Raw genomic sequence first — 13,685 nt, forward strand, 5'->3', positions numbered from 1 at the left:
GAAATCAAATTCTGTTGAGATTAATTTAATCACTTACAAAGTCTCACTGAACTCTCAGAAAATAGTCTTAGTTGTTATCAAAGTTATGATCATTAGGAGCAGTGATAGTGTTTACCCTAAATATATCCTTAAAGAAATACTACCATTTATTATATAACCCCAACCATCTTACCATTTTAATGCTTTCTGAATCTTTACAACTTTCGTTAAGAGCTTTCCTGACCTTTAAGTACCATTATAAAGCCATGATTATGATATATAACTAACAATTATTCATGCCAAACAAAGGGGCTCAGAGCTTACAAACATTATCTCATTTAATCTTTGCCAATAGCCCTATGGGGAGGTGCCATGATATCGAGACAATGGATGTCTTGGTTGTTTTGCTTTTCATCCCAGAGGTTAAGCATTCCTATGAACATAATCCTTCCAAATGTCTTAGTGGGAAAGTTTACTTTATTCCAATAATGCTACTCCTGCTTAAAACTACTCATATTCTTCATCTGGAGGCAGTTTATGCGCCACAGAAGAAAATGCCTCATTATTTATATTTATTCCTCATTTTGGACCCAAAATGGCACTAACCAGCTTATACCCATCTTACTCCTCTGCATTTAACTCTGAATAGCTTTTGGCTCTTCCCGAAAAACAAGTTTCAGAGTTGACGTGTGAGCTAGGCTTTGAAGGTTGGTGTGTTTTAGACATGTGGAGATGAGCTGAAAGACATTTTACGTTTATAGGTTAACAAAGGCAGAAAACACACCCAGGAACTTTGAGCTGTGTGATCTGAGCAGTCTGGGGAAAGGAAATAGAAGGGCAGGAGGTGTGAAGGTAAGACCGCCACACTGCCAGCCTGATGTGACAGGATTAGCTGATGGGAGAGGGTGGGAGGCTCAGTTCTGGCCGCCAGAGGACTGCCTTCTATCAGGTGTCTTGGAAGGGCGTTGCGGTTGACAAGGCCAGTTAGGGGACTTTTGTGAAAAAAGTAATGAGATGCTGAATTAAGGGAGTGTCAGTCTCCCTAATCCTTTTCCCTCAACTCCAAAAACTCTAAATGTGTTCTTAGGAAGACATGAGCAAACTAATGACTGGGAAAGTGCTTTGTGATCGTTATTAGCTGGAAGAAAATCGAGAAAGGAAAACTTTACATGTGTCATACAGATTTTGTTATCTATTATAAGCTTCCAGAGGGCAGGGATTATCCATTAGTTTTGGTGGTTGGGTTTTTGTTACTGTTGTTTTGCCAGGCAGTTGGTTTTGTGGATGGATCTTAATTGTGTAGAAGAGGAAATTAAGGTTTAATGTAGCTTTTTAATGTCTTCTTAGTTATTACACACAACACTCAAGTGAATGTCAGGGGAAATATCCTTAAACAGAGAAGGAAAACCGGGGTGGAGTGGTGGGAGGGAACAGAGGACCTGGAAGATTTAATCAGACCGGAAGTAGATGTAGTATTAGAATACAGGTGTTGGCTATATTTTAATTCTTAAAACTGTCTAAAATGCATCTCAAATGAGAATATTTGATCTTTTCAGCTTAACTACTTGTATTGGGGGTATTTCGTGAAATTGTTAACTTGTTGATCAGTAATGTCATGGGAAATAGTAAAAAGGAAAATATGAACAAAGAGGTGATTAAATTTATAAATGGAAATACCTAGAACATTTTGCATTCTAAAGTTTCTAGAAACTTTTCCTTATAGCAAAAGTATAATTATTTTTAAAAGACTAAATTTCAGGTTAGAGCAGAAGCAAGAAAAACTACAATCCTGCAGCCTGTGGACCAAAAACCACAGTTACAGAAAGATAGAGAAGATGAAAAGGCAGAGGGCTATATACCAGATGAAGGAACAAGAAAAAACCCCAGAAAAACAACTAAATGAAGTGGAGATAGGCAACCTTCCAGAAAAAGAATTCAGAATAATGATAGTGAAGATGATCCAGGACCTCGGAACAAGAATGGAGGTAAAGATTGAGAAGATGCAAGAAATGATTAACAAAGACCTAGAAGAATTAAAGAACAAACAAACAGAGATGACCAATACAATAACTGAAATGAAAACTACACTAGAAGGAATCAATAGCAGAATAACTGAGGCAGAAGAACGGATAAGTGACCTGGAAGACAGAATGGTGGAATTCACTGCTGCGGAACAGACTAAAGAAAAAAGAATGAAAAGAAATGAAGACAGCCTAAGAGATCTCTGGGACAACATTAAACGCAACAACATTCGCATTATAGGGGTCCCAGAAGGAGAAGAGAGAGAGAAAGGACCAGAGAAAATATTTGAAGAGATTATAGTCGAAAACTTCCCTAACATGGGAAAGGAAATAGCCACCCAAGTCCAGGAAGCGCAGAGAGTCCCATACAGAATAAACCCAAGGAGAAACACGCCGAGACACATAGTAATCAAAGTGGCAAAAATCAAAGACAAAGAAAAATTATGGAAAGCAGCAAGGGAAAAACGACAAATAACATACAAGGGAACTCCCATAAGGTTAACAGCTGATTTCTCAGCAGAAACTCTGCAAGCCAGAAGGGAGTGGCATGATATACTTAAAGTGATGAAAGGGAAGAACCTACAACCAAGATTACTCTACCCGGCAAGGATCTCATTTAGATTTGATGGAGAAATCAAAAGCTTTACAGACAAGCAAAAGCTAAGAGAATTCAGCACCACCAAACCAGCTCTACAACAAATGCTAAAGGAACTTCCCTAAGCGGGAAACACAAGAGAAGAAAAGGACCTACAAAAACAAACCCAAAACAATTAAGAAAATGGTCATAGGAACATACATATCGATAATTACCTTAAACGTGATTGGATTAAATGCCCCAACCAAAAGACATAGACTGGCTGAATGGATACAAAAACAAGACCCATATATATGTTGTCTACAAGAGACCCACTTTACACCTAGGGACACATACAGACTGAAAGTGAGGGGATGGAAAAAGATATTCCATGCAAATGGAAATCAAAAGAAAGCTGGAGTAGCTATACTCATATCAGATAAAATAGACTTTAAAATAAAGAATGTTACAAGAGACAAGGAAGGACACTACATAATGATCCAGGGATCAATCCAAGAAGAAGATATAACAATTATAAATATATATGCACCCAACATAGGAGCACCTCAATACATAAGGCAACTGCTAACAGCTATAAAAGAGGAAATCGACAGTAACACAGTATTAGTTGGGGACTTTAACACCTCACTTACACCAATGGACAGATCATCCAAAATGAAAATAAGTAAGGAAACAGAAGCTTTAAATGACACAATAGACCAGATAGATTTAATTGATATATATAGGACATTCCATCCAAAAACAGCAGATTACACGTTCTTCTCAAGTGCGCACGGAACATTCTCCAGGATAGATCACATCTTGGGTCACAAATCAAGCCTCAGTAAATTTAAGAAAATTGAAATCATATCAAGCATCTTTTCTGACCACAACGCTATGAGATTAGAAATGAATTACAGGGAAAAAAACGTAAAAAAGACAAACACATGGAGGCTAAACAATACGTTACTAAATAACCAAGAGATCACTGAAGAAATCAAAGAGGAAATAAAAACATACCTAGAGACAAATGACAATGAAAACACGACGACCCAAAACCTATGGGATGCAGCAAAAGCAGTTCTAAGAGGGAAGTTTATAGCTATACAAGCCTACCTCAAGAAACAAGAAAAATCTCAAGTAAACAATCTAACCTTACACCTAAAGGAACTAGAGAAAGAAGAACAAACAAAACCCAAAGTTAGCAGAAGGAAAGAAATCATAAAAATCAGAGCAGAAATAAATGAAATAGAAACAAAGAAAACAATAGCAAAGATCAATAAAACCAAAAGCTGGTTCTTTGAGAAGATAAACAAAATCGATAAGCCATTAGCCAGACTCATCAAGAAAAAGAGGGAGAGGACTCAAATCAATAAAATCAGAAATGAAAAAGGAGAAGTTACAACAGACACTGCAGAAATACAAAGCATCCTAAGAGACTACTACAAGCAACTTTATGCCAATAAAATGGACAACCTGGAAGAAATGGACAAATTCTTAGACAGGTATAACCTTCCAAGACTGAACCAGGAAGAAACAGAACATATGAACAGACCAATCACAAGTAATGAAATTGAAACTGTGATTAAAAATCTTCCAACAAACAAAAGTCCAGGACCAGATGGCTTCACAGGTGAATTCTATCAAACATTTAGAGAAGAGCTAACACCCATCCTTCTCAAACTCTTCCAAAAGATTGCAGAGGAAGGAACACTCCCAAACTCATTCTATGAGGCCACCATCACCCTGATACCAAAACCAGACAAAGATACTACAAAAAAAGAAAATTACAGACCAATATCACTGATGAATATAGATGCAAAAATCCTCAAGAAAATACTAGCAAACAGAATCCAACAACACACTAAAAGGATCATACACCACGATCAAGTGGGATTTATCCCAGGGACGCAAGGATTCTTCAATATACGCAAATCAATCAATGTGATACACCATATTAACAAATTGAAGAATAAAAACCATATGATCATCTCAATAGATGCAGAAAAAGCTTTTGACAAAATTCAACACCCATTTCTGATAAAAATTCTCCAGAAAGTGGGCATAGAGGGAACCTACCTCAACATAATAAAGGCCATAAAAAAATAAAATAAAATAAATTTCAGGTTATACTATTTTCATGTGTATTTTCTCGAAGGATGATCACTGATATTTTTTTATTAAAAATCTTGTTGTGGGGTGTCTCTAGAGTACATTTTTTAACTGATAACAAGTTTAAACACTAAAATTTCAGGAATTAAGTGTAGCTTCAGAGTATACCACAGCACTCCTATGAACTGAGAGTTGGACTTGGAGGGGGGGTGAGAGTTATGCCAGTAATAAAAAATTACAAGTAAATTTTACTAATTATCTGGTGAAAAATTAGAAGCCTTTATCAGCTGGTTCTGTCTTGGGAGAAACTGAGACTGCAATAAAAACCATTATCAACTGATTTCCCCTTATAGATAGATCATTTTTATAGTTCCATTTAAACATCTTATTTTTCTCCTGTAAAAATTTTTTTAAAGCTGTTTTTTGGGCATGGAACAGGCTTTTTGTACCATTAAACCCCTTTAAACAGAGAGCATTTGGAATTCTTTTGTTAGTGGAGGTTGTTGCAGGGCCATTCTAGCTTCTAGCATTCTAGCTTCTAGACATTTCACTAAATGTCTCTTACTAGTTATCAGATACACAGTGAGAAGCTTGGAGCAAATTAGGAGGAGAGAAAGGATATGGGCCTTCTAATGAAAGTCTTTCCGATGAGTCAAGGAAACCACATCAGTGGCATCAACCTGCGGCATAATCACTCGTCCATGTTTCTGCCTTGGCAGGGAGTCGTCTCGACAGGGCTGGTTTGAGAGCAGGGAGCATGAAAAGTCAGACGGAAGCTTTTCCTCTGAGAAGTTAAAAATAGGCACTTAAAACCATCTTGTTAGAGGGGTTTAATTTTTTAAAGAATATCTGTAAGCCCCTCATAACCTTGGAGCAGTTTTGGATATATGGCTGTTAGTGATGTAAATAAATAAGTAAATACATACACGTGTACACCCACACCCCGAAATGTATCCATCTGATTGATTTTTGTTATATGAAGAGGTATTATTTTTTTCTGGTGGTGCTGCTATTATTTAAGACATATCTCAGGGCTCTCTTTTGGATTTATCTTCAGAGCCTGAAACATCATCATGAAGAACCCTAGCAGCTGTAAATCTCAATTCTTTGGATGGTGGAGTCGCACACCACCTCACACATCACTCCACTGTGCCGTGGTATCACCAACATCATCCCATGGTCTATAAGACCAGAGGAGAAGAAACCTAATCCTATGTGGAGCCACAGTCCCAGGGCACCCTAACAGATTGTCTCACAGGGTAGGTCTTCAAAAAATACCCGCTGAAGGAATACATGATAAAATGGAAAATGACTTGGACAATATGAAATGGTGAGTTTCAGCTAAAAAGATGACAGACTTAAAATTCTGAGGCCAATTTAATTTTGTTTTTTACCTTTCTTAGCTTACTTAAAAATTTTTTTCTTAATTTAGACCAATTTAAATTTAAAATTTTTCATTTTTTATAATAGAAAATCTCAAATATATACAAAAGTTCAGAGGATCCTATGATGAACCTGTCAAGCCAGCTTCAATAGTTATCAACATATGAGCCAGGAAGAACTACCGGTTAATTTGGGCCCCAAAGGCATGGCCAGGTGACCTGCCCAATGTCACAGAGTTGCTCAGTGACCCACTGGAAGTCAAAAACCTATGCATCCCAACATCAAACAGAATGTTTATCTCCCTATACTAGGACCCCTAAGACACACTAAGAGAAGCTAGAGTGAAACACAGGAATGAAAGGGAACCTTCTCTCAATTAATTTTTCATTTTAGAAAATGTATATGAGAAATATTAGGGGGGAAAAAACCTTAGTTTTTTTGTGATACATAACAGCAAGGTAGCAGGTATGTGTATCACAAAAATATCTCCACCACAGCTTATTTTGCCTCCAGCCAAATGCCCATCAAAGGTAAACTTGTGTGATTAGGCTACCTTCCTTCAATGCTCGCTGTGGTTTTTCACTCTTCTGCAGCCTAGACAGCAGCTGTTTCCTCAGAGCATGTGGGCTCCAGTGTCTTCTGGGGCTCATCACCCACCTCATCCCCCTTTCAGTATGGGGAAAGACCGGGTGGGTGGGGTAGGGAGGCCCTCTCTATATCTCTTCAGTGAGAAATAAAGGATTAAATACAAATGTGGCTGAGGCACTCAGTCTAACATCAACTTCACTAGTCAACCTTCTCATCCTAGATGCCTAGTCCCAGCACCTGAGAAGTCAAAGGAGCCTCGGTCCAGGTCCACCCGCCCCAGCTTACTCTTCTCCGGAGACTGGCAGGCTCTCCTCCTCCCTCTCACCTCCTTCCTAGCCTGACCAAGGTTCAGTCTCTCACCTGCTCCACCCAACATTAAACCAAAACTCCCTTCATCTGCCCCAAGACTTCCAGATGTATACAACAGTTAGTGTTTGGGGTTCATAACAACCTTAGTACAGATTTTCATATTGTGACTCCCTAACTTCATTCTGAAATATATAATTATGGCTCTTGTGTAACTTCTACCTCTGATAACGCAGCTTCTGACAAAGTAGGTCACTAGAATATCGGCTTTGTGTCTACCTACTGCTATTCTAGATGCAAATTAGAATCTAGAAAAATCACTAGGTGATAACCGTATGTTTTCAACTGCATTGATAACTGGAAGAGCATATATCAATACTTGACCAAAGCTAAGAAAGTAAACAAATGCATAAAATGAACCATCATAGTCTTTCCAAAAAAGTGCATAAAGCTCTCTAGATTTTAACCAACAAATAACCTCTCTGCACTCTATGATTATTTTAATCTTGTTAAGCAGAGGAAAACCTAATTTATGTTAGCAGTTGAGAACGTGGCTCTATTGAGGGTATTAACTACCTTTGTTTTATGGACATTTCATCAGTCCACACATAACTAAATCCAACCCCACAAAATTCTTCCACAACTCATTCATCAATTAATGATTATAATCCTAGAGGAAGATTTTTGTTGACTATGATGCATTGCCATACTGAAAAGGTGCATATATTTATTAAGTTATTTATTCTTCAAGTCTTTGAATAGAAAGGACTTAACAGTGAAGCTCTTTATTACACAAGCCGTTCTACAGGTCCTTGACAGGTAATTCAAACATGTACTGACAGGCCCCACTAATGGGTCATGAAATTCATAAAAGGACAGTTTATAAATTTAAAACAAAAGTTACAGCAGCCTCAATTTTAGGAAGCTCATTTTGGTGACACAGGATGAAGATCAAGCTTCTATTTCTCAATATCAAATTATAAAATTAACAGTGTTTAGCATCTCTAATGAGGTCTACTAAAATAAAATCCTTCAAAATTGGTACTCCAGCATTCTTTAAAAATGTTACAGCCAATTTATTAATTCTAATTTAAGTATAAAACACTTTATTAAATATTTAAAAATTCAAGATTTTTACTTTTACTTAAATTTTTTTACTTTTATTTAAAAATTCAAAATTTTTGTGATTTGATTTTATTACTTTTATTTTAAAATTCAAGATTTTTGTGATTTGATTGTATGTAATTTTACCTCAAAAGGAAAAAAACTATAAACAAATATTAAATACTGAAATATTTAAAGGGGAATGTACTCATATCTGCATTTCACTTTGAAATGCAGCAAAAAAATAAGATGGAATGATAGATGAACAGATATGTGATTACAGAAGTAGAGTAAAATGTTAACTGTAGACTCTAGGTGGTGGGTATATAGGCATTGACTGTACAATTCTTTCAACTTTTCTGTATGTTTGAACATTTTCATAATATAACGTTGGAAAGAAAAAAAGCTTAAGGTAACATCCTTAAACTTGATGCTTACAGCAGCTTTTGTGCTCTTAAGACTAAGAACTAGTAGGAAATATAATAGCACAAAATGACTTAAGACATATTATATGAAATAAAATACAAAATTATTAATACAACATTATGACAACCATGTATACATAGAAAAATAACAAAAGAAGCTGTACTAAAATATTAATAAAATTGTCCTAGGATAGCAGGATTATGGGTGATTTCCCCCGCCCTTCCATTTGTCTGACTTTCTGTAATATAATCATATTTATAAATTCTTTCTGTGTACATATAAATATACATACGTATATTTTAAAATATTTTTTGCAAGTACAATGAATGTAAGAAAAATATCAGGGAGGGGGACTGCCATATCTAACTTTAAGGAAAGAAGCAAAATATATTTTGTTTAAAAAAAAAGACTGTGGGTTTACCTCCCCCACCATCATATTTTGTTCCCTCTAGTTTTTGATTCAAATACAGATATGAGTCAATGGTGAACATAAATACACCAAATCAACATGGTCCTTCACTTTTTAATTCACATACTGGTAGTGTATTAAGGTAACAAACAGACTTAGCTGACACATCCAAGTGTCAGTGCCTTATTATTCTCAGAATCCATAAAGAGGTAATATTCATAATAGAAAAAAGCATGCAATCCACTGTAGGAGAATATAACCTATTACAAAAGTAGTCTTTTTGGTTAAACAATCAAGAGCTAAACCAAATGTCTTATAAATAGGCCTCTTTCTAGACTCTAGCCTAATTTCCTCTACCTCGGAGAAGCTAGTCGGTTGAGCACCACTCCTTTTGAGACGGCAGCAAGAACCACATTAAGTCATCCACCTCCTTGAGTCACAAGGGGACATGTGGATTTGAGCCCCAGGCACGGACTTAGATAAGTCACTTCATCTCTCACTGCCTCAATCTCTTCCTCTATAAAATCAGGGTCTGCTAAGTTCCCTTCCAGGTCAAAAATTCTCTGAATTTCAGGCAACAGGGAAAACAGGCTCTGAGAAACTGAGCAAGGAACAGGTCTCCTTGAGCACCACCCAGCCTATCCGTGGATATAGAAAATCTGGCAGCATAAAAACATGTAAATTCATGAAGAGGAACAACTCCATAGAATGCCCTTCACCCAAAAAGCATCTTGAGATACAAACGTGGAAACGAACAGACATGACGTCACCCCATGTTACTAATCACGGGATTCATCCCCATTAGAGGGCTTTTTTGAAAAATCCAGGCAATCCCCGCCCCCTAGCTCGAACTCCAAACACATCATTAATTCTATTTTCCAAGCTTCAAATAAAGGTGGCAGAAACAGTTATTGCATACCATTAAGAAAAAAACAAAGATAATACCTGGATGTTTTCTTCACATCTACTTTAACTGTGAGTGATTTCTTCCTAAGAATGGCAGATGAAGGTTTCGAGTCAGAAAGTTTTTTACTCTTATCAAGTCGGTTATGGGAAGAGTTGCTCTCTTTTCTGCCAGCCCCTTCTTTCTTTATTTTGTCCTTCCGTTTGTCATTACCGGGTCTCAAACCAACGTCGCTTTTATTTGAATGAGTGCAGGCAGTGCAGTCTTTCTTAGATGGCTTAAAAGGCTCTTTGACTTGCCCACCTTCAGTCTCTCTCCCTCTTCCAGCATTAAAGCAATCGGACTCTCTATTTACAGGGCCTTTTTGAGAACCGAATTTTCTATCTTCCTCCTTAGAGTACTTCTGAGTTCTTCCATCATAAAAGTCCTGGTCCCCATCTGAGGTCTTACGATGTTTGTGGCGATAGTCACAGGATGCCTTGGCTGCTGAACTGGTCTCTGGTAATTCCCTCGGAGCGTATCGAAGAGTTTGGGGTCCGAGGTTCCACTGATCTTTCTTCTCTTGGTAAGAAGGGAGAAAATGCCTGGACTTCCACTGTGGGCTCCTGGCAGGCTCTCTGTTTTCATACCTCTCCACGTCTTGAGGTCTTTTTGATGTGTGTCCATATTTTCTGAAATCACGATCCTCAGGATACCTGTGTTGACATAAAGCAGTTTACACTTGCACTAGAGAGAAGAAAGTGAGAATTTATGTGTGTGGAATGTTGGGCAACATGGCTTTAAATGCAGAGCACAGTAGCAAGTTAACCTACAATCCCTGAAGCCAACTCATAGATGCACAAGGCACTTAGGAAGATAGCATCTTTTTTTTTTTTTAATATTCTAGCCATCAACATGATTTACTCTAAAAATAAACACTTCACTACTACCAGTAGACCAAAACTACATTACAATGCTTTTAATCTTTTTAGACAAAAGCTTTTCAAGGTGGTTATCTTCAACCACAAAGTAAACAGACTTTTTAACTTGAGTCTTTATCTCAAATTACCCAGGTTTAATGTTTTCCTATACCTCGTCTGAAAAGAGCTCCTTTTCTCAAAATCTTCAGAGCCTCTTCTAAGTGACTGAGAATATTTTTCGTCTTGTATCCTCTGGTGCCTCAATTCATCTTCATGCCACTGTCCTTCGAATCTAAAAGAATCTGCTATTGACCTCAGAGGTGGTTTCCCTCCTTTTCCACTTCCTCTAACTCTGTGGTCGTCAGGAAAATACCTTCCTTGCACTTTCTGGGGATAACAATTCCTCTGGTTCTCCTTGTAGAGTACACCTTCTGAGTATTTGGGCATATACTGAGATCTTCTGTTACTATCATCCCCTCTTCCTGGTAAATATACTTGGGGAGGCTTATAAGTATAAAAATTTTCTAAAGAGTTTCTTCTTATGTTTGGGGAAGATGATCTATGTTCATAAGATCGGTAATGTATAGTTTCACGAGAAGGAATCCTTGGTTTACTCTGTCCATGTTTCTCATTGTCCATTCTCCAAGTGACGGGTCTTTTTGGATCCTTCCTATATTCATAGCCATACTGCTCAGGTCTTTGCTTGTAGTGTTCAGAATTTCTAGGTACTGGTGATAAAGACCTATGTAAACAAATACAGAAAAGTTTAGCCCATTCAAAGACAACAGACTAAGTTTGTCTTAACATGACTTACCCAAATAAAACATTTGCTTTTCCCTGCTTCTTCCACTCAAATTAAATTCATCAATTTGCGATATTTGCATTCTAAATTGTTCACTTGGGAGTCTGATCATGCTTCCGCCCGATTCAACAAGCATACTCTTTTCATCTGAACTAATGTACCCCATGTGCATATCAAAATGAGCTGAGCACACCCATATTGCTGGAGGAGGACCAGCTTAGGTACGCAGCAGGATCTATTTTGGAAGATTGCTGACAGCAAAGTTCTGGCAAAAGGGCCAGTCAACAAACGCTTACATCAGGTTCAATGGTCAAGTAAGAAATAAGCAGAAGGAGGGCTAGATTCACACAAGTAAATATGTAGGAGAGTCTCTGGAAAACTGAACATAATCTCTGAAATTAAGTTAGATTCCAAGAGTTTATGATGCACAATAAATCCAAACTCAGACCCAAAACTGACCCCACAGTTTCCCCAATTGATTGTCTATTCTCTCTACTAAGTTTATATCAAGGAGCAAAAACTACATCCTTAAACAGCAAGTGGAGGGGGTGGGAGGAAGAGGGCCTTAAGATGTGGACCTCGTGCTTAGTCCCTCCGTAAATACTACTAACATAAATAAGTTTTCTTTCCCAGACCTGTCCCCTTACATATAAAATGAAAGGTGTGCTGTTGAACCAGAACTTGTAACTTTGGTGAATGTGTGCTTTAATGCAGCTATAATGCTCTCCAGGGACAGCACATCCTTTCTGTAACTACCTTCTCCAATACCTCATCATTGCCAACATGGAGCCTCTCATTCCAACTGAGGAGGAAGGCTCCTAGGAGTATCTGGGGAAACAGCCTGAGTTACCCAGACTTCAGTTTAAGAGAGAGGAGTGACACTATCTGGAACACAACAAAGTTCAAATTGGCACCTGGGGACCTTTCCTCCCATCTGACCTGTCCAATCTCCCAATTTCCTCCCTGAGGGTTTAATGTCTTCTAACCAATGAGGCAGCTACCCTTGCAGCTTTTGTTATCGCCCCCTCTGCAGCAGCTGCCACGGAGTTGGAGTAACCAGGAGTAAAAGCCTTTCCTTTTGGTGACATGTCTGGGTCCTCCCTACGAGAAAGGAGGCTGATTTATCTTCCTCACGTACATACTGGGATTTATACACTGGAATTGCCAATATCTCCCTTTAGAGTCACCAAGCTAGATGTGCTGGCAAGTGCATTATTTAGCTGAAGTAGAAACTCTGTCATCCAGCTGGCTGCACCTCTTCACAGGAAGAAGCAACTGGAGCCTCTGAGGACTTCCTGGAAGACTTCATCTCTTCCACTGCTAAGGAGAAAAGCTGGCAGCCAGAAGCTGAGGTCTTCCAGACTGATGAAAAACTCAATCTCTTACTTTAATCCTTACCTCACATGGAATACTGCTTTGGTATTATATTTCATCTCAGCGTTCTATTGTACAGAGCCCCTTTCTTCTGAAGGAGATTGCTGGAATGGTGGCTATTATTTTCAGTTCTCCTAAAGGGACAAAAGAGACCCAAGGAGTCTGTTGGGAGGCAATTCTCCTTGGATGTCTTGTGCTCTGCATGCCTCCTGAGCTTTTGTTCCAAGGCAAACTGCCAGGGAAGATGGGGATAGGGCTTCCCTAAGGGGCAGAGGGCCAATGTGCTTGCTGTCTAGGATAACAAGATAATGTCTCCTCCAAGGCAAAGGCTGGGCAGGGCTGCTTGCTGTCCCTAATGGGGCTCGGGTTCCTCAGCTATGTCAGCAGCGCCCACCCTCAGGGGACTAGAGGTAAGGGGAGCACAGGAACATGAAGCTCAAGTCGCCTGCTGCATATGAGTAATAAAGGCTTTTGTCTCTGATCCAAAAGTGCCTTGTGACACACTAATGTGCTAGCTTGAAAGTCGGGTAAGATATCAGACCCTTTACAGTTGGTGACAAAGAGTCCTGAGAAGGCATCCAGAAATCAGGCACTAAGCTTGGCAGGGTCTTTTGTGCCCCTTCACCAGAGCCTACCACAAAAGGGTGAAACAAAATGACCTCTATGAGGCCCTCCATGTTCAAGCCATTTGCTTCTTTGCATTCCCTTTTCTTTCTGAAGTTCCTCCCCATTACAATTTGGTCTTGTGAACTACAAAGTGAAACCTGTTGAAGAAATTACTGATTAGTCATTGGAGAACCATAA

General features: G+C 38.5%; 1 protein-coding gene across 10 annotated transcripts in view; it reads right to left on the reverse strand.

The window, feature by feature from the left end:
* BCLAF3 (BCLAF1 and THRAP3 family member 3) overlaps nucleotides 1-13,685 on the reverse strand; it is a 67,203-nt gene that overhangs the window by 26,535 nt on the left and 26,983 nt on the right. For 9 of the 10 annotated variants that reach the window (XM_068533981.1, XM_068533977.1, XM_068533980.1 and 6 more), the window contains 2 exons: nucleotides 10,878-11,447; nucleotides 9,848-10,501 (listed from right to left, as the gene is read on the reverse strand). In XM_068533981.1, the coding sequence (XP_068390082.1) occupies nucleotides 9,848-10,501; nucleotides 10,878-11,447 (1,224 nt within the window). Of the gene's footprint in view, nucleotides 1-9,847; nucleotides 10,502-10,877; nucleotides 11,448-12,905; nucleotides 12,979-13,685 lie in introns of those variants that run through there. The other variant, XM_068533978.1, reaches the window with a different exon arrangement.

This window comes from Eschrichtius robustus, chromosome X (genome assembly GCF_028021215.1).
Source record: "Eschrichtius robustus isolate mEscRob2 chromosome X, mEscRob2.pri, whole genome shotgun sequence".
Taxonomy (NCBI): Eukaryota; Metazoa; Chordata; class Mammalia; order Artiodactyla; family Eschrichtiidae; genus Eschrichtius; species Eschrichtius robustus.